Here is a 22,159-nt window from a genome sequence, read left to right as displayed (position 1 = left end):
CATTATCTGAGCAAGATGTGAGAGTGAATCCTCCAATTGAAAAAAGAATCTTTAGTGACACCTCACATTGGTGAGCTTTGCTTTTATTTTCTAATACATCTCACGTATAGGAAGTGATTTTTCACCATCAGGACACAAACAGCACATTTATTCCCAATCTACTCCATCTAAAACTTAAAGCGGAAGGAAACCTAAAACAGGAAAAAAAAATACCTTCAATCTCCCAGATCAGTCTATCCGTTGTGAGGTTTCTTCCATCGGGTCCCGCATCATCCTGGTATCTGTCTTTGGCCCGGCGCAGAGGGAGTGCCAATCGCTGACATATTCTCCTCTCTTCTTCTGTGTTCTTCTTCTTACGTCACCCTATCTTGCACTGCGTAGACATAAGATTGGGTGACGTAGATTGGGAAAAAATTGACTATCTCACTGTGCATGTGTGAGATCATCAATTTTTTTCCTATTGATGAAAGGGCTCCTTCTGTGCATGCCCGAGGTGCTCGGGCATGCGCAGAAGCAGCAGCCAAGAGCCTCCTGGGAAGCGTGACGTATGTATCCTGGGAGGCTTGGTGCTAATCAAGGATGAAAGGGGCGGTGCTGCACACTTTTTAAATAACAGGGTGTTGCACTTAAAAAAACACAAACAGAATTTTTACCTTACATAAAGGGATTGTCTACCCTTTTATGTAAAGTAAAAATTCTGAATTTAGGTACGCTTTAAAAAATGCATATGTATGCTTTAAAATAACTTCCTGTTTTAGGGTGACAACTTTCTTGCAGCTGTTGTGATGTCTCTCTGTAAGGGCAGGAAGAAGGTCACGATCGCTCTGGGGGTGTCAACCCGACATTTGTTCCGGAGCCAGTGCTCAGGGCGCCACCATCTTCTGCTCTTCTTCCTGGTTCTTCAATCTGCGTCACCCGACCCAGGCGCGAGATCAGGTGATGTAGGATGAAAAAATATTTTGCCAATATCACTGCGCATGCGTAAGATTGGTAAATTTTTCTGTTTGAGCAAAAAGGCTCCTTCTGCACATGCCCAAGATGCTTGAACATGCGCAGAAGGAGCACCCAAGTGGGTGACGTAGGTATCCCGGGAGGCTTTGTGCTCCCATTCATTCATTAGGGGGTGGTGCTGCACACACCCTTTTTTTTATTTAAAAGGGTGTTGCACTTAAAAAAAAAACAGAATTTTTACTTTACATAAAAGGGTTGTCTACCCTTTTATGTACAGTGAAATTTCTGAGTTTATGTACGCTTTAATGTGTTATGGTTTGCTGACCCAGAACAAGCATGGAAAACATACATTGTGCCCTGGCTTCCTTTTTCTGGCTGTGGCCCACAGACAGAAGGTAACTAGCATTGTCAGCTCACATATCTCTATCAGTACAGGCGCCCTATCATTGCCCCTTTGTGGCAGTATGGCCGGGCAGCTCTGCCACCATTGCCTTCTCACACCTGTCCTAGCAATGCCAAGGTGAGAGCTGTCACAACAACAATACGGCCCGTCCAATCAGCTCTCTCCTCTCTTAGCAGCTGCTGGTAAATAATTCCCTCTGATTGGTAGGCGACGTTCACGTTCCACAGTGGCTGGGAGAAGTGCGGTGGGCGGGGCTAGGGAGACAGCAGGGAAGTGTTTTGCTCCTCACCTCAGTGCTTCCGGAACACCGGATTCATCAGTCGGTGGCGGCGCTGTGCCGGCTCCGGGGGTTGCAGGTGGTAGTAATGAGTCAGTGCGGCACGGGAGCGACCGTGTCAGGTGTTCCGGTATGGCTCAGGTGCCAGGTTCGGCGGCGTCACCTTTAGATAATGAAGAAGGGATGGCGGTGGTGCGGTCGCCCGGCACCGGGGCTGCAGAAGTGGTCAGCAGCAGCTCTGTATGTGAGGGGAGCGGTGCGGAGCCCGGGAGTCCTCCGTCAGGCGGGCAGCCGGCCAGCAAGGCGGAAGGGGCAGCCGCTGTCACTCCCGGTACCGGTATGTCTCTCCTTAGGATTGAGGAGAAGTTCTCTGCGGGCCAGTACCGAGCCATAGACCATTTCGTGGCTGACTTCAGGAGCATGTTAGAGGGCTGCTTCCAGCTGCACGGGGCCGACCACTGGCTGTCCAAACAAGCCCACAAGCTGGAGATCATGCTGGAGCAAAAGCTGGCTCTGCTGCCCCGGTGAGTCCGCACTAATCCTTCCATCCGCCCGGCACCGACACCTGTTAGGGTGGCCGCACTCCTCTCCCCTCCTCCTCCTTCTCTATTCTCCTCCATTCTCACCCATTCAGCTAGAACACATCCTCTCCCCTTATGAATCTCACATAGCTGTTAGTGTGCATGATAAGCCCATCATTTAGTCAGCTCATAGCCATCCAGGTATAATAACTTCAATGATTGCAGAGCTCCAGGACTGACCCTGATTGTCGGCTCTCTGCAGAGAGGCCGCTGCTTCCACGCACAGAGCAAGGGTTCTTATCTACATTGTGATTATATAGCACAGGGTTTTCATTCCAGGTTGGGGCTGTTTACAAAAACAACTTGTAAAACTTTGCATACTTTTTACCCCTCTCCAGGTGTATTGCCAGCTCTCTGACAGTGAGTGTTGGCTGTCATTCAGTATTGTGCCCTCTTTCTTTGGCCACTTATGTTTTGTGAATGGCTAAGGAGGTGTAAAACATTTTTAACAATTTAAAAAGAAAGGATTTTATTTTCCACCTGTTGAAGCAAATTGTACCGGGTTTTTTTTGCCTTCCTCCGGACCAACTATGTCCATAGGGTTTTATATCTGGGATATGTTTACGTCCTTAGTGGTTGGACGTTTTGTCTTTTTTCATGTAACTATGTAAAGCTGCAGCACTCCCCTCTCTGCGTTCCTTTGCAGGGCACCGCCATCTTCCCCCCGCACACAATCTTTGCCCATTTTGATTGGCCTTGCTGGAGTTCATCCGTTCCTGGCAACTATAATGGATGGTGGCCATGCACAGCTCCATTTTTTTTCACATTTTCCCAAAACGATTAGACAAGTAAGACATTTTTATTGCAGAAGAAACCTTGCCTGTCCTTTTCTGCAGTAACCACCTGCCTGATCCTTTATTTTGTAAAGGGGGACTCTAGTTCCACCTCAAGGGTAGGGGCAAGTAAGCGTATCTGTTTAACAAGAGAGATTTTTTACAGCAATAAAAATGATCTTCTAAGCAATAGTGTGTGTGCTGACATTACCCTTCCCAGCGGTAACCCCCTCAAAAAAAATGCTGAAAACGGTTACCCCCGGTTAGCCACTCTCGGGGAAGCTAAAACAGTGATAAATACTACGTTACCTGGCCGCCGGCATCCTTCTTCCCGACCCTCGTCCTCTCGTACCCTCCGGCCTGCGTCCTCTGCATCCAATGAGTCACCGGGGAGTTTCCAGTGACCTCCGTACGTGCGGCCATTGCGTTGGGGGAGTGGCGGGAATTTCAAATTGTATTGCATTCAATACAAAAATACCTGTATTGAATGCAATACAATGGATTTATATGTCTAAAAGCAGTACCTTGTCTTTCATTAAAACTTATTTTACTGTATAATAGTATGAGTATAATTAATTTTTTTAATTTATTATTTTGACATGATTTTGTGTTTCAACGTTTGTTATACCCATGCTATTATACTGTAAAATAAATTTTCATGAAAAACAATGTACCGCTTTTAGACATATAAATCCAGACAGAAATGAACCGCCCAGCAGGTTAAAGCAGACCCAACCCCCCAAAATATATATATTTTTTAAATAGAGGATAGAGTAATAATAATATTTATTTTATATTCTATCCTGTTGGTATTGTTTAGACTAGTGATTTCAACACACTGGATCAGTCTTGCTGCTTAAAACTACTTGCAGAAAACAATTATTTAGCAGCTAAACAAGCTATTGCAAAAGCCTGGAGGTCTGCCTGATCTCCTTTCAGGAGGTTTGAATCCAAACTGGACATTTACTGAGAAAATAATCAGTATTGTAGGTCAGTGGTCCCCAACCTGTGGTCCGTGGCTCTGGCGGGTGCACCCCCTAGCAGGGTCAGGAAAAGGACCTTGGGGGGGGGGGGGGGGGTCACACCGCCCAGAGCTGCAGACCTTGGCCCCCGTTTGCATGGCAGGCCCAGGGCGGTGAGCGGGTTATGGCTCAGACCTGCAATGGGAGAGTGGCCGGGTTCTGGCATCATGACTTCACTATGGTTGGAAGTTTCTCCCCTTTGAGTGATACACGGCTCCGCGCACATGCACAGTCCAGAGTCCGTAAATGTAGTGTTTGGTGACGTCTAAAAGGTTGGGGACCCCAATTCTTGCTGACTCTGACAATGGATTCTTTCTTGACTTTCTGGGATCTCTGGATCACCCTCAGACACCCTGGCCTCCTTATGTCTACACTTACATGCTCAAGGCCTTTCATGTTGATGCACCCTAATGACTCTCTGCACTCCCTGAGCTCCCTTTTACCTTTTCTCATCCCTGCTTTCTTCTGCTTCCTCTTTATATTCTTATATCTGTTTTGTTTTTAAAGAGATATTTGGCATTGCTAATTTTGATATCTCCCAACACTCCATATATGCAATGTTTGTTTTTTCATTTTGTAGTATGAATGGAAATTATTTTTCTGTGTTATGAAAGGTGCTACTATGTGTCTCCTAGTCATACAGATGACATTTCTCCTTTTGCTCCTCACTCTTTAGTTACCCTGGTCTTCATATTGCAGACATTTTTGTACTTTGCACCCTTATTTGCCTAAATATTGTTAAAAAAACATAATATTGTGCTGAAATAAGTCAATTTATTTGGCAGGTGTTATGAAGCGACAATGTTGCTGTGCATTTTTTTTTTCCAGGGACTCAATGCATCGTGTAGGGGTGGTTTCCGCCAATCGCCTTTATAAACTTAAATTGTCACCTGAAAATGTATAATAAAAAAAACACTTATTGTGCAAGCCTTTAAGCATTCACAATCCGTTTTTCAGATGTTTTGCCCTGCAAAGTCTTTTGTTTTTTTTCTGTGATAGGGGTGTTCCCTTCAGTTTTACAACCAGATTCTTTAATATGCTTGGGCTCCCTTATTACTAAATTCATACAATTCAATTGGCATGGGACCATTCCTGGATTGGAAATGGGGCAGCCAACATGAGTGTCCTCTCATTTTTAATAAAGACCTCTAGAATCTGGCTTGCCAGGAGGCATGTAACCTCTAGGACAAAACATCTTTTTTTGACTAGGTACTCAGATAGCTCAGGCCTGGATTGTTATAAGCTCCCTGGCTTTGCGCCCCCATAGGAAGGCACCCCCAACATTTACCTTTTATAGCTTCACGTTTTTAAGCAATTGAGTTATCTAAATGTAGGCTTTTACATACATCATAAAGTGATCATAAATACTTAGATATCTAAGGTCCACTTTTGCAAAAAAGTATATCCATAACACTGTATGTAAATAATGCATGTAATAGAAGTATACAGCATAATGCTGATAACATTGTGTTGTTCTCTTACCTTTTATTTTTAGTTTCCTTCACAAGCTAAGCAGGAAAGTCACAGTTGTGCTAGTGTGATTCTGAGGCAGGGCTGTTTGAACAGTTCCTGCAACACTTTTCTTGTAATTGGAATCAAGCAGATATAGGCAGCCCTGGCGTCATCATTGTCATTACTTCCATCAAAAGCCACCTCATTTATATTCCTGTTAGACATAAAAATTGCATGCTTAAGCGTTTTAGCATAGTTGTCCCCATGCCCTGTAGCGGTCAATTTCATTGGTCAGATTGTCCCGATTGTAAACCTAAAATAAATTGATACTGGAATTCATTACATATGTTATCCATATGTTGTTACAAAAATATAAAATGCTTGACAATAGTGGTCGTTTAGGTGTAGCTACCAAGCCTATCATTTTTTTTTTTTTTAACTTTATTTTAGTTAGTTGCAGAAATAGTCTCTTTTGTGACTAACAATTTTGGGGGGAAAATTTTTCCTGTGTGCTATCACTCTGTTTATAAGTGTTTTCTCTCAAGATTCACCTAAGTCTTACCCAGATTTTACATGTGACACATTGGATTTAATTAAAAAATGTATGAGTTGTGAGTAAAAGGTTTTTAACCTTGTAAATGTGGTGTTTGATTCCCATAAAATTCTCAATGTTTATATATTTCAATCCTTAAGGAATCTTAGAGATCGAACATTGTCACCCACTTCAACTAAAAGTCTCTGTGGAGTGGAGGAAGATAAAGGAACAGAGTACACATCAACAAGACGGAGATCATCAGCGAGGAGTTTGGCCAATGTTCACACAGGAGCAATGGAATCTGTAATGGTGCAGGTCTTAAAGCAAGCAGAGTTTTTAAGGGCAAAAGAAGAAAAAAGGTATACAATATATCTGTTAGTCAGTCAACAAACAATAAAACTTGATCTTCAGCTGATTGTACAGTTCAGTGCAAGGCTTTTCCTGGACTTAAATGTAATTGTGTAGGGAAGGCCTGTTAAGTTTTTGTACATCTAATTTTACAAAAGAGAAAAGTTTATTCAGGCCATGCATTCAGGTCTTTATTTGTCACTTCAACTGCAATTATGAACAATTGTGTAGTCTTTTTCCTCACTGGATATAATTTATTTTAATGTTTGTCGCCCTCCCGCACTAAATTGCTGTTGGTCAGTTTTGTTGCTTTTGACGTAAGTTCCCCTGTATTGTCAATCCTGTTCTTGTAAACTAAACTCCTTACCCCAGTTTACTCAAAATAAAGCTTTAATTAAAAAAATTAAAGTGAAAATAAAAAGCCTAAAACTTAAACTCCAGCCTGCTGTTCCCTTCATCCTAATTACTAACTAATTTCTGAGTTAAGATTTAGGTAAGAAAGCACATGTTAAATACCCCTTTTACTTGCCTAAAGGTATAGACAAAGTTTTGTCAATATTCCTTAAAGGATTGCATTGCTATTGTTTAAATATGCTCACAAACTCTTGTATGTAGTTGTTGTTTTAACTAGCTTTTTTTCCTGGTAATCCTGCAAAAAAACACAGTCCTGTCCTAGGGGGAAGACCCTTATTTGCTGCACTTTATATTGTACTATAGGAGGAGCAGCATTGTTACCCCTTGAACAGAACACCCAAATCCCCTCATCCCTATAACATTAGGAGGAGTTGATCTAAAGTTTACAGTAATCTTGACAAGGTTAACTTCATAAAAATATTTATTAAAACATAGCAAAACACTTTTACTGGTATATATTTAACAATTCAGAAGTGAGTAAACATTTTTTGTTAGAGTTTAAATCCCCTCAAAAAAAAGGATTATTTGTAATTCTGCACGAAAAGAGTAGTTTACTGTATGTATGGCATGTAGAAAGCTTAAACAATATTTTGTAACTTTAGGCATATGATATAAAAGAGGAAACAAAGGCTAATGTAGTAAAGAACATATACAATAGTTACTGCTTAGACCATTGGTTTTTATTTGATCGGCATCAATCCTAGTCAAGAAAGTAGAAAGGTGGTTGAGGAATATGAGGAGAAAGATTGATAAGAGCATTGTCACTACAAAGGTTTAACCAGTAAAACTATTTTTAGATTTTTTTTTTTTTTTTTTATTGCTTTCCGTGTCCTCACCGAGATTTACCCTCACTGTTTGACCTGATGACCAATGTCACTTGGTCAGGAAGTATTGTTTAATCTAGAATTTACCAGTTATCACAATACAGTAGAACCCCACTTATCAAGAACTCTGATATCTGAATTTTCTAGTTAACTAGCACCCAACAGCTCTGCTTTTTTGATTGCTCCTGCAGCCCTAGCGGAGCTGTGGCATGTGCTCTGCATTGAAGAACATATACCACATCCCTGCTAGGGCTGCAGGAGCAATCGGGAGCGCAAAGCTCTGCTGATTACTCCGCTATGTGATTGGCTGAGAAAAGCGTTATCAGGGTTTCCCTTCTTCTCTCAGCCATTCAGTACTAGAGGTGAATGATGACAAGTCTCCAATTCAAGTCTAGTGCTGAATGGCTGGGGAAACCTCAGTTAACTGGAAACTACACTTTTCCGGAACGGCCATTCCCCGTGCGTGCCAGATAACGGAGGTTCTACTGTATAAGTGAGGGGAAATTTTTTAACGTGCATACTTTTGCTTTCTGTTCTGTCTGTAGGAAAAAAAGATTGCCCACAAATCCATGCTCATCTCAGACCACTGCTAATAAGCTGATTAGATGAGGTGCTTAGGGAGTGAAAAAAAAATCCTACAACTCAAACTCCCTTTTTGTCATACACACAACAAACTTTTTCACAAACTGCACTAAAAACGCTACTAATGTTGTTTAAAATGGTGAATCTTGGTTCTCAAAATTGCAGCATTTGCAGATTAACACAACAAAGTTTTTCCTGATGGACTAGTGCTTTCTCTAACTATGCACATTGTAGGACTGTGCATGCAAACTTCTCATGCATTGTACCACATTGGAAGCATACACCGAGCTTCAAACCTTTGCTAAGAGAACACACACAGCTAGGACATAGTTTACAAGGATGTTTTCCTTTAAGTAGGCACCATACCTAAATTTTTTGTTTCTTCTAATGTGCCAGTCCACACTACAGAAGTTCTTGGAAGTTGCATTTTTGAGCCACAAAGAAAATGCGGCCTGTAATGCTTGAAAACTGTAAAATGCTTTTAAATAATTCCATTGAAAGTAGTGTCTGTTTTATTATATTTTTGAGGTAGTTAGGATGTTTACAAGCTCTTCTCTTTGCCCTCTCCTCTATGCACTACTTTATAGGTGTGCCTATTAAACTAAGGGAGATATATATATATATATATATATATATATATATATATATGTATATGAAATTTTTTGCTAAAACAGTTGTGTTGCTCAAATGCAACTTTACAAGGCTTTCTATACTTTCCTGAACAACAGCACTCTGGGAGGCAGCACACATTGCTAGTCATAACTTACAATATACAAAGCAGTTGTGTACAAAACAAAGGAAAGCAAAGTAATCTCATTAATAATGTTCTTTCATTGTCCAGCCTCAATGTTGGAAAGAGGAGGCAACCAAAGAAGCAAACATTTTTTTCTTATTTTTCCTAGTATTAATCATATAAGTACAGTAACCAATAATTTTGGAGGGAACAATAAACCTTATACACATAGAATTCTTACACCTATAAAAAGTAAGATATACCTAATTGTGGGGTATAGGAAAAAAAAGCCTGAGATTTTACTATTTACCCAGGATGCCACTTTAACACCTTGCCAGCTGATTTATGTTGAACTCCTGCCTTATCTGCAGTCTTGTCCAATTGTACAGGCTTTTCTCCTGTACTGAGATTGCTTACTTACAGGAATAGGCTTTACACAATGTTCATGGAAATCCGAGCAAGTCCCATAAAATGTGCATAGTTTCCTGGCAGCTGGACATCTAGCATCATCCAGTCCCTTCCTTAACTGGTCCACCCGTATTTATTGGTTTTCTGTTCTTTCAATCATTGTAACATATGTAGGTGTTACCACAAATTTCTGATGTATGGCAACAATTTAGTCCAAAAAGTGAGAGGGGGAAAAAGAAACCAGGGATTTAAATTGAATTTAAGTTCTGTTTTAGATATTTATGTAGTTTATTACAAAACATGTAATAACCTACAAACAACAAAACAAGCCATTCCATCTGTACAGTGCAGTCACATAGAGTAGAAGTAACAAGAGCATTTGCCAAGTAAAGCAGTGGTATCTAAAATAAATCTATGCCTTTTTTTAAAATACAAGGCTTTTCTGTTAAATTGTGTCCCAGTCCTGACTAATGCAGGTATGACTGCAAGCGCCAGATTGAGCTCTCCCATTCATCTCAGTAAAATTTGAAGATGTGCCTCTGCAGTCGACCCTGGGTGCCTGGAGGTAAACAATAATAAACAGTGGTAGGCTCAGAAAAAACTGCAGAGTATAAAATAGGACTTTGCTGTATCCGAGGTCATATTTTAGGTAGAGTAGGCAAAGCTATACAGGATTATTTTACAAAGGTACAAATGGACATTAATTGCATATGGCTTGCTTAAAATAAATGAACATTGTATACTGACTACTTAGTCTTTTGCAATAAAAAAAAAATGTACACACTTGCTAAATTTTGTCTTTTATGTCCAAGCAGACTTAAGGAACAAGAGCGAAAGGAAGCAGAAGAAGCAAACCAGAAAGAAATGGACAAATGGGACAAAAACCTACTGACTCTTGCTGCTCCCTCATGCATGGAGACAATGTGGGAAATTCCAGCCATAGGCCATTTCCTTTGTCTAGCACAACAAATATTAAACCTTCCTGAAATAGTATATTATGAACTAGAAAGATGTTTATTAATGCCTCAGTGTAGTGTATTTTTGTCAAAGATAATGACTTCTTTATTAAGCCCTCCACACCGCAGACCAACTTTACATCGTAGGCCTAATCTCTCATACCGATCCTGGGAAGCAGCACTTAGGCAGAAGGTTCAGCAATGGTACACGGTTATAGGTCAAGCAGAGTACCCTGAGAAATGTGCTGAGAAGCTTGGACTGTGTTCACAGTTCTTTAGGACACTTGGAGAAGTTAATCCTCTTGAACAAAAAACATTTAATGAGTTAACATTTCATCAGAAAGTCTGGTTACTTAAAGGTCTTTGCGATTTTGTGTATGAAACACAGATCGAGGTACAAGATGCTGTACTTGGACAGCCAATCCATGAATGTAGAGAAGTGATTTTAGGTTATGATGCTCAAGAAAATGCCTACATCCACTTCCCACAGTTTTGTGGTGCAGATGTACGAGTATACAAACAGAGGCCTTTGAAAGCCCCAGAGTTTCCTATTCCTCCAATTAAAATTAAAAGAATACCAAAAGCAAGATATAGTAGGTCCAAATGTAAATATTTGAAGAAAAACAATGGCCAGTGTAAATTAGTTAAGCCAGTTATATCTCCAAGCCCAAGGACTAGCATAGAGCTACATGATGATTGTTCTGGAAACTGTCAAATGAGTAGTTGTGCGAGTAGTACAAAGCAAGACGTGAAGACAGTCGGGCAGCATGAAGACCAGAATCCTTGTTATATAAACAATTCTGGCTCTTGCAAAGAAACTGTAGACAAGCCTTGTAGTCCTGGAGAACTAGTGGGCTATGGAGAACCTCTAAGTCCTGGGGAAATCAGGATTCTGGAAAATGTAGATAAATATTCAGGTATTGCACTTCTCAAAACTGACACTAGCCCATGGAAAGAAAATGCACTTAAAACCTTTCAAGTCCATGTGAATGGCAATCACAACAACACTGAAGTTATTTGCCACAGAGTGGCAAGGAATATTATTTTAGATCAGTCATCACTAAACCATGAAAAGCTGAAGCTCCGGAAGTTGCGAGCAAAAAAGAAGAAGAAAAAGAAGAAAAAAATTAAAGCTCTTTTTACAGAAAATACACAGGGTAGATGTGAACATCTTCAAAACACATTCAAATCTTTCAGGACTGAAATGCATAACAAATTGTTTCTTAACAAAAAAAGGGCAAAGCACAAGAAGCACAAGTCTGGTAAGTTTTATCAGAATGATTTCTCAACACCAATTTGTTTTATTTTTCCAGCTCTTGACCTAGGTAGCTATGCTTGTTACAGGCTTGTTGTTTATTAAGTCGCCCACCTAGAAATGTGCTTGGGAGAAAATTTTGTATTTCTATAGTAAAACCAGTGTATCTGGATATTGGCAACTGGCATTTTCAGAAGGGTCAGCCTTTTCAATAAAAAGGCTTCTATACTTTTAAAATGTTGTTTTATGTAAAATTGCCCATTCTCCGTCCTCAGAAAGCATACCAAAACACAGATTGACTTTAAATCACAACTTCAGGCTAATTTATTTATTTTTTTATATTTATTTATACTTTATTATAGTAGTGGTAAGGTAATATGCTGAAGTTGAGCCTTAAGGGTTAAAAACTGGCATTTATCACTATTTCTAGGGCAGATTTAGCCCTTTATGATAAAGGGGTACTATGTAGCCTGGTACTCATTCTCCTAGGTGAGGGGGGCTTTTTGATACCAATAAGCTCCCTGCCTTCAGAGCCCCACAACACTGGTCCATGCCCTATCAATGCCCAATGCCACATTTGGGGGCAGACTGGGCTCTGGTTTTGCCAAAGGATAAGAGAACACTTTCTGCTGCCTTCCTTCTATGGTAGAGCAGATTTCAGGTGACCTTTTTATAGGAGGGGGCCGCTCACACTTGCTGCTCCATTTCCTTTCTCATGAAGGTCCCAAGCCTAATAAAGGGTCTGGTTTTAATAAGGGGGGAGTTTACAGGTGTAGAAAAGTTCTTGTCTAAATGTTTTTAAGCATTTGCAAGAATAGGTTCAGAAGGAGCGGCATACCACCCTGGATGCTAGAAAAAAAAATTGCAACAACAGTGCAGCTTCCTACTACATCACAAATAGAAAAAGAAAATGAAAGGACCCATTCTGTGTAATGTTAAGGGCTAGTCTGAACTTTTGGCCTCTAGCACTTTCTTCTACCACTGTATGCACAGTTGTTTTCTTTTTTCTCTGGAAATGCTTTAGGAGTCAACTCAAAAGTAATATTTCACTTATATGTGGAATCTGGTGGACTGAATCACCTACTGGCCTATTTGATTGTTTCTTGATTGTAAAGGCAAATTTTTCTCACAATATATGATTGTTATACCTTTCACCTTGGAGCTCAATTTATTCTGACAAACAGTTGTGTTCCTAGGTTTTTGCTTCTTACCAATACATTTACCCAATAATATAAAATAAATATAATCAGGAACAGTATTTTTTTTTGTAATGTATCCAATCCAGACAAACTCCAGCAAGAGTAATATTTGTTCTTCAAACACTGACCCATATATGTAATTAAGCATTCTTTTTCGCTCTGCCAAATTGATTTCTCAGAATTGCTCACTAGGTACTCAGAATAATAAAATGTTTGCCTCTGCTGCATTTAAATCACATTAATATGTTTGAAAATGTTTTACAATTTGCTTTACCTAACTATCTCCTATTAATGTGCAAGAATCGACTAGTTTGATGTAACTGAATATGTAAGAGGTTATTTTTTTGGAAGGAAAAAAATCAGTCTCTACAAATATGGTTGTAAAGAAGAAGAAAGGTTCTATGGCTTCATCTGCTACTCCAGAATTCCAGGTAAAATTTGTAACATCCTATATTTTTACCAACAGAAGATTTAGAATGTAAGGAATACATGCTAAAAAAAAAGTTCCAAGAAAATATTTATTTATTACCAGCAAATATCAACTGTCAAATAGTGGGGAAATCCTATTTTTGAAAGTCGCTCTGATATAAAATGATACTTTCATATCAACTTATGGTTTTGTTGTACTCCCCTTTGATTTGCATACAACATCAGGTAATGAAACCTTACCAGTATTAATTCTTTGCCCTTGGCTAACCATTAAATAAAGTATTTTTTCATTTGCAAATAAAATATAATTATGGTGTGATTTTAAACTTGACACATTGTAAAACAAAATGTATACTTTCCCTATTTTTTTTTTTTGTTTATAGATCACTGAGTAGGTAAATACGTCTTGAAAAACAATATTGTATAATTAAAAAAAAAAAATCCATAGCACAGTGAGACTGTTTTGGGTCTAGTAACAGCAATCTGTTCAGACTGGAGGGTGCTAGTTGGTGAAGCTTGTCCATAAATTTAGGCCCCTTTACCAAAGTGAAACAAAATCGGAGGGAGCAGAATAGAAGCACTCTTGTGGCGTTTTTTCATGAATACATCTCACTTTCAAAATTTGTAAATAGAATACATGATGGCTTTATTGACCGCTTTGTAGAGCCTTCAAACTGACACAAACACTACTAGGAGGGGTTTACGCTCTACTTTCTAAACCTGATGTGCACTGTCCAAAGTCAAAGGCCCACATATGTAAGAAAACCTGTCGGCTGTGTGAATTAGAGAGGGAAAAGTTTAGTTTATCTATGTTTTGTCTAACAGTTGTTTCTCTTTTCAGCTTGTTTGTACAAATCTTGATGAACTCAGGGAACTGATTAAGAAAATTGATGGAGAGCTCAAAGATTTGGAAAACAACAAAAAGAAATCGGTGGGAGCTTTTTTTACTGAAGTAAAACTAGAATATATGTTAACTTTTATGTAAAAAGATAAGCTACTATTCAGGCGTATATTTGATGTTGCTAAAAATTAAGGATGTATGCTATCAGCCTTATATCCTGCAACAAATGTTTATCATTATATGACATTATATCTCTAATTCTTTATCAATTTCAGTTTGTTAAACTCAACTTTTTAAAGTAGAACTACTAAGTTCTACCTTTAAGAATCCAAGATCGGGCATTTTTGCAGAAAGGGACCAGTGATATCCCTTCTGCAATAAACCCTCCTAGCTGCTTGATCACTCCAGATATCTGTCAAAAAGCTGAGCTTCCCATGCACAGCTTTTGCTTTGGTTACAAGGATACCCAGCAATCCCATCTTATACCATAAGATGGGGGGAGGCCCGAAGGCCCAGTCTTTCACCTCTATGTATGCAAAAATATACATCTTGCAAATATAATATAATAAGTCTAGCCACACACACACACACAATATAAGTCTAGCCACACACAATTTGTTTGTACAATGTTTGAATACTTGCCTTAAGATATGCCAACAACTCTAATATGATGGCCTCCAATGGACCTCATACGAGATGCTTGTTGGTAAATCCTCAAGAAGCTTATATAACCAGATGGTAACATGTATGGCAAAAACAAATTTCCTGTGAATTGTTAGATCAGCTGCATTTACCAAACAATTGTAAAGGACCAGCACCTACAGTGAATTCAAATCAAGCAAATCAATTGTTCATATTACATAATGGTACATTTTGCAGTTGTAAGGTCATATGTATTCTATTTCCTTGTCAGTGTATGCATTGTGGTGAAATGTGCGTTTCCTGAACTATAAATGCTTATCCAGACCAGATTTGTCATTCTAGAATTGGTTATGCATGCACTTTATGCCCCATTTACATATTTACCATTTACATGGAATATCAAATAGAAGTCCTATCAGTGTAGTTGCATATGAGGCTTATGGACCATATGGTAATTTCTAGACGGTTGCTACATATTGCCTGCAAATGATGGCTTGTCTGCTTCAGTTTTTTGTAATCAAGCTGTATATTTTACATTTACTTGAAATGATTTGTGCTTTATTTATTATTTTAGGGAAAATGGCACTCAAGGAGGCAAGGTGTAAAAGAGCTTCATGGCACCTTGACACGTCTTTTAAATGAACTGTTGCCATGGGAACCAAAGTTACTGAAGGCTTTCCAAAGAAATCGGTAAAACACACAGCACTATAAACCCAGAAAATATACACATTGCTTACTCAACAGATAATATGCAGTCTAATTTTCATGGTTTTTTTTTTTTTTTCAGGACTTGTTGATTATATTGTTGCTATAACATCATTATATACCTGTATTTTAAATGCAGCTGGGAAATTAAGTATTAAACATGCCAATGTGTTTCTCAGTAATAATTTTTATAATGGGGCCATTGACTTGATACACCAGATGTCGGCAACAACCCAATTAATCCACAAATACAAAGTAATCAAAATAAGTCCATAACTTATGTGTAATAAAGTGGAATGGCACAGGGGAATAACTATTAAACACACAAAAAAAAAGGGGGTGAAAAAAGGCATGGATAGCAAATAAATCTGTTGGTATTTATAAAGCAATCCTGCCCTTTATCGGTGCAAAATATCAGTTGGTTTAGTCCTACTTAATGGCTTAAAAAAGGTTTCTCATTGTCAAGGTATTACAGAAGAAGCATCTCATTATGAGTAATGGCAAAGAACTCTCTTAAGACCTTCACAACCTTATTGTAAAAAACCTTACTGATGGTATTAGTTACAGCCGTAATTCTAAGCTTCTGAATGTTCCAGTGAGCACTCCTGTATCTGGAAAACATAATTTCACCCCAATTTGGTCATGATCAGGTGCTCCTCCCAAAAATTTTTGAGAGAGAACTCCAAACAATATTCAGAAGAGTTGTCCAAGAGCCAAGGATCACTTACGGAGAGCTTCAGTAAGACACGGAATTAGCAGGTACAGATGTTTCAAAGAAAACAAATAATTAATGCACTCAACTGACATGGCCTCTATGCATCCTCACCTTACAAGAGTCCACTGCTGAAGAAAAAGAATGTTGAAGCTTGTCTAAAGTTTACTGCACAACATTTGGACAAGCCAGTGAAAAACTGGGAAAATATAGTCTGGTCAGAGGAGAACAAAACTGAACTCTTGTATGTCATTGCACACACCATGTTTGAGAAATAGCACTGAACAGCACCCAAACAAAACACCATACCAACAATAAAGTTTGGAGGTAGGAACATCATGGTGTGTGGCTGTTTTTCTATCATATGGTACTGGCAGACTTCATATAATTGAAAGAAGGATGAACGGAGAAAATGTACCAGCAGGTTTTTCCTGAAAATGTGCTGCATTATACCAGGATGCTAAAAAAGAAAGGAGTGTGGACATTTCAACAAGACAATAATCCCAAACACACAGCCAAGGATACTCTCAGTTGGTTTCATAGAAAGAAAATAAAGCTGCTTGAATGGCTTATGGAAGTTAATCCCCCAACTTGAATCCAAAAATCTATGGAAAGACCTGAAGATCAATGTTCATAGAAGAGACCCCCTTAACCTTCAAGATTTGAAAAACACCTAAGCAATGCATGAGACTAGTTTCTTCATACAGGAGTCATCCTGAAGCTGCCATTACCAACAAAACACTTTCTAGGATTACATTTCAGTAAGGCGTTTCTGTACTTATTCCCTGTCCCACTCCACAACCTAATTTATGGACATATGTGTGACATACTTGGATTGTTACCAACATGTGGCATAAGTTGCATGCCAATAGCCCCAGTACAAATATACTTCTACTTGTTTAATACTTATGCCCCCTTCCATGTGTAAATATTTATGTATTTATTTGATTTTAAGAATCCAATATACTTCTCACATTTGTATTGTACAGCATAAGGCAGTCCTGGTAGCAACAGGCTAGCATTGCGCTTTATGCAAACTGTTTTATTTTAGCGCTCGTCTGAAGAAAGATTATGATGATTTCCAAAAGCTGACAGAATCTGAAAAATTTCCAAGAGATTTATCTTCTCGTGATTGTGAGCCAAGCAAAGCCCCAATACCTGTACGTAAAGCATCTGAACCCTGCCATAAGGAAACTGAGAAGGAAGAGTGTCATGGTATGAATTAAAAACCAAACTGTCAATGTAAATATTTGGGCTGAATGGTGTTTTTGCTCTGAAGATCCAGGGTAATGTTTTTTTTACATGTTAATGTCTGTTAATTTTTTGAGCTCTACAGTTAGTGGAGTTAGTTTCTTCTACAATACAAAGCATTCATTTAAAAGAACCACTTTTAGTAGGGAAGATGCTATTTCTGTTGTGTTTTTCTTTTTTTTTTAGGTACAAGGTCTTGCCCTATCATCCTTAGTCTTTATTTTTCCCCCTGTGATTATTGGATGAGATGGCATTTTGCATGAGTTCCTAGCGTATAATGTATGAAATCACTCCAGTTTTCCAAACTGCAAGGGGAGCATAAATGCCTGCTGGTTAAATCAGCTGTGCAAACAGTATTTTTGTCCATTTATATGCAATACCCACCAGTCCTTAAAGATTGCAGCTGGAAGCACCACCAGCTAATTATGTTTTTTAGTTTATTTTATATAGGTTGAGAAAAAAAAGCATAAAGTTCCATCATCCATCAAGTTCAACCACTAGGGAAATAAACATATCTCAGATAAAACCCTAAAGACATACTTATTCAGAAGAAGGCAAAAAAAAAAAAAACTTTTAAAGCCTGGTTTGATTTGCTCCAACAGGGGGAAAAATTCCTTCATAAGACAATCGGATGTTCTCTAGATCAAAAGGCTCGGGTTTCTTTACTTCAACATTTTTATATTGGTAAATTAGGTGCCTAAAAATAAAAACCAACTTTTTCTCAAAGCAATCTATAGTACTTTCTGAAACTGCATCCTGAGGGAGAAAGTCTACTGCCTTGCCATATATTCTCTGTTGTTCTTAAAACAAATCTGAAGCCAGCACATGCTTTCTATGGCATTATAATATTATATAATTATATTTGTTACAGATGAAGTAGAGCACACTGATATCGACAGCTGTGGAAAAGGCAAAATGGCCAAGAAGGAAAACATGTCAAAAGCCCAAACAAGGAATAGTGAGCATCAGTTTGGATTAGTAGATGCTGAAGATAAAGACATTTTACCACAAAAGAAAATTAAGTTAAGTACCCCTGAGATATCTTCCACATCTCCAGAAGAAGAAACAGCTGCAAACAATTGTGCTGAAATTGATCAAGAAATAGAAGCAGAAGCTTCAGAAATGAGTAGAGTGGCACTAGGTACTTCACCATTAAGTGTATGTAAAGAGCCAAAATTCACTGAAGCTTTGCTTGAAAAGAATAGTGCGAGCATGACCTTAACAAGTCAGTTAACCCAGAATATTAGCAATACTGTGCCTTGTTCGGAAAGCACACAATCTTCACCCACTGCCCTACACCTAGTGCAATCTACCCTGTCTTGCCAGACTCCTTTAAATGCTCCTTTGCAGATGATTTATAAGCTCCCAGATGGACATTGTGTTCCAGTTGATCTTCAAAATTCTTCCGTTAAGATTCAGATGCAGCCTGTGATAGATGCTAAAACTGGAGATAGACTCATGCAGCAAATTTTGGTTCTACCTAAAAATCTTTTTATACAGCAAAAAGATGACAGACCACCCCATGTAAACCAGCTCTTGCAATCTGATGTAGCTCATCAGCACGGTGCATTTAATGGGCCATTGTCTAATCCCACTGCAAGTCACACTGGTTCCAAGGCATTTCCATTTACTTTAAGCAAGAGTATTTTATGTTCTACCAAATGTGCTACTCTTCCCATTTCCCAACCACCAAGATCCACAGTTGCAAGCCACACATCAACATCTGCCAGTGAAAGTAAAAACATCACTCCAAATTTTCTAGCATCTGTGGCGTCATCTAATTTCAGACAGTCTTTACCCAAGTCTGACTTTGGACGTGTCACATCAAGCACAGGCAATCCTGCTGTGGCTGAAATGTCACACTCATCCCCGGTACCACAAGGGGAAATATCTGAAGCAAAACAAGAATTAAAAACTGTATGCATTAGAGATTCCCAGTCAATTCTTGTGAGGACACGTGGTGGTAACACTGGTGTTGTAAAAGTACAAGCAAGTCAAGATCAGGGTACTTCTGTTATACCACCTAGTCCTATATTCACTTTTACACCACAGCTGCAGTCGTTCCTGGTCTCAAAAACTAAGTCTTCAGCGACTACTTCTTTTACTCCTGTAACTACATCACATACCCAGTCAGTTGTCTCATCAGTATCTACTGGTATAAACCAAGTCACAGAATCAAACACTACCTGGGCACAAGTGCAACAACCTTCTCCTAGGGTAACAATTCAGACCTTGGCTAACCCTATGCAACCCAACTTTCTTCCGATTGTTTCTCAAGCAAACACTTGTCCTCCAACAAATTCTGTTATTAATACAAGTATTGCAGCGGGGACTGTAACTCCTGTTTCCTTTTCTAGTGCTGGACAGGACTGTAGTGTTATCAGGAAGGCAGGAACAGAATTAAAACATGCTGAAACAAAGACAGCTGGTGTTTCTGTGGTACAGCCTGACAGTACTACTCCATCAAAGAGTGATTTTGTGAGTGGATCTTCCATCCATCAAGTCATGTTGCTTACAACACCTTCAATTCATTCACCTGGTAGTTTACCAGATATGGGCATTTCTGCTTCCCCTACATTGTCACAGGCACAATCAAAAAAGTTTGTTTTTATTAATGCCCAACTTCCAGCCAGTTCATCAAGTGTAAATATAACACCACCTACCTTAAAGCAAGCTACCAGTACGTCTACTAATATTGGTAAAACATATGTCAGGTCTCCAGAACATCAGGTTTTCCTAATTCCTTCCAGCATGGGGTCGCCTATAACAATAAGTTCTCCGCCAATTGTTTCTCAAGTTAAAGATGTAAAGTTTGGTTTAACCATAGGACAGACCATTGTTAATAACACTGCTGGCATGAAAAATATTCTACCAATTAACATTTTGCAGAATCCGATGGGAAAAGGAGATGAAAGCACTTTAAAAGACTCAGCACCTGCTTTATCAAAAGTACACCATGAACAAGTTACAAGTTCAAATCTTACATGTGACAATTCTGTAGCTTCTTCAAAGGGGTCGGTGTCTTGTGCTGTAGTGACATCTGCTAATATAGTCCAGTATGGTGCTGCTGAAAGGAAAGGGAATGATTGCTTAAGATCATCATCTGTTTGTAGCAGATTACCTACAGCAAGTTTAGGAAATACTGTTGCAATTTCAACTGTGAAAACTGGGCATCTCTCATCATCTGTTCTGCTGTCAACCAATCCATTACCTGAGCATACGTCATCGTCATTGCAGCGACCAGTATCCTCTACTGTGCTTGGGATATCCTCAAGCTTGCGAGCAACTCCTATTCCATCTATGCATCAATCAGCATTGAGAGAGCAAAGTGAAAATTACCAGTCCATATCTCAAAGTATTAATAAAGTAGTGTCAACAAATGTGACCAAGCCTACGGCTACAATATCATCATCTTTGCTGGCCACATTATGTAAAACTGGATCTTGGAATGCCCCTGCACAGGCTTTACCGCCATTGCCTGCATCTACTGGTAATCAGTTAAGGCCACAGTCAAATGAGTCCTCAGCTTATCAAAAAATGGTTATCAGCACTATTAAGCCACTTGCTCCTGGAAGTCAAATTGCAGTTAATGATACACGTTTTTTTGTACCTCCTCAAGGTTTGGGGGCTGGCAGTCACGTGCTGCTCCTTTCAACTAATGCCAAGCAAGGACCTTCTGTAGTTGGCAGCACACAAGTATGTCATGGTTCTCTTGTAAGTACTGCAGCATCACAACCTGCAGTGAAACAAAACATGTCACTAGGCGAGTACCCAGTTCAAACATTTACGTGCACTACTGCATCTGATTTGTCAAAGTCTATACCCAGTGTACAGCCTACATCTCTGACAGCAAATATAACAAATGACTTCTCCCCTTGCTCTATGCCTTTTGTGCACAAACCCCTATCAACAACCACACTTCAGCCACTTCTTGTTCCTTATCTACAAACAGCAAACTATCCACAGCAAACATCTAAACAAGTCACAGAGACAGTCATGTTGAACACTGCAAGCAATTCTAGCAATTTCCTGCCTATACCTGCCATATCTGAGAGCAAGAGAGGCGATACTGATAGTTTTAGGAATCAGTCCTCAACAGATAAGCCGCACACTGTAGCAACTTAAAGCAGACTTATGGGGAAAACCATAACCGATGTAGCACTTACTGAACTGACATTGCGTTGTTTTTTCCTATGCTGTTCATGAAAAGTTTAAATGGTTGACCTAAAGTTGTATTTCAAAGGGTTAATTTTCAGCCAGTATCATTTTATAGTTTGACATTGATAGTCTAGCTATTTGCACAGTACGTATTGGAGTTTGTCTAGAACAGTATTTGTCTTTTTACATTTATAAAAAAAGTCAGTTTTTTTTTTTCATGAATATTTATGCGTTTTAGGCAAAATGTAAACTTGTAAATATTCTTTACCTTTAACATTCTTAACTAAATCATATGTATAAAAAGCATTGTCTTATTTATGTTTTGTTTACATAATGTATAGTTTTTTAAGTATTTTTCAGATCAGTGTACTGTTTAGCATTAATGCAGACTCATCTGCATGTAGTAAATAAACGAGTCACTGTACCATTTTTGTCTTGTCTATAGCAAAAGCTTTATTCTCCTCCCTACGACGTTATTTTATAACCTATTCATGCTTCAGATACCATGTAAATGATTCAGTGATATTAGATTTTCAATTGATAAGGGAAAAGATTTTGGACACCACATTATATGTCCAGGTGCTCCCTTTTCTATACTTTTATAAAATATGTCTGCATCATAAATAATGGGAAAATAGGAAAAGGCCAATTCAAATGCCAGAGTATATTCTATACAAGAATGGAACAAGGTGCAAGTTTGAGCCACTT

At 38.9% G+C, this 22,159-nt stretch overlaps 1 protein-coding gene across 1 annotated transcript; it reads left to right on the top strand.

Annotated features, from left to right (window-relative positions):
• Window positions 1-1,615: 1,615 nt before the first annotated feature.
• BRD10 (bromodomain containing 10) lies at window positions 1,616-21,880 on the top strand. The gene is made up of 8 exons (XM_072404232.1): window positions 1,616-2,155; window positions 6,153-6,353; window positions 10,119-11,521; window positions 13,065-13,144; window positions 13,984-14,073; window positions 15,200-15,315; window positions 17,094-17,257; window positions 18,165-21,880. The coding sequence occupies exons 1-8, from the start codon at window positions 1,764-1,766 to the stop codon at window positions 21,416-21,418; spliced, it is 5,700 nt and encodes a 1,899-aa protein (XP_072260333.1). The 5' UTR covers window positions 1,616-1,763; the 3' UTR covers window positions 21,419-21,880.
• The last annotated feature ends 279 nt before the right edge of the window (window positions 21,881-22,159 follow it).

This window comes from Pyxicephalus adspersus, chromosome 3 (assembly GCF_032062135.1).
Source record: "Pyxicephalus adspersus chromosome 3, UCB_Pads_2.0, whole genome shotgun sequence".
NCBI classification, from domain to species: Eukaryota; Metazoa; Chordata; class Amphibia; order Anura; family Pyxicephalidae; genus Pyxicephalus; species Pyxicephalus adspersus.
This window is presented reverse-complemented; position numbering and strand designations above follow the sequence as displayed.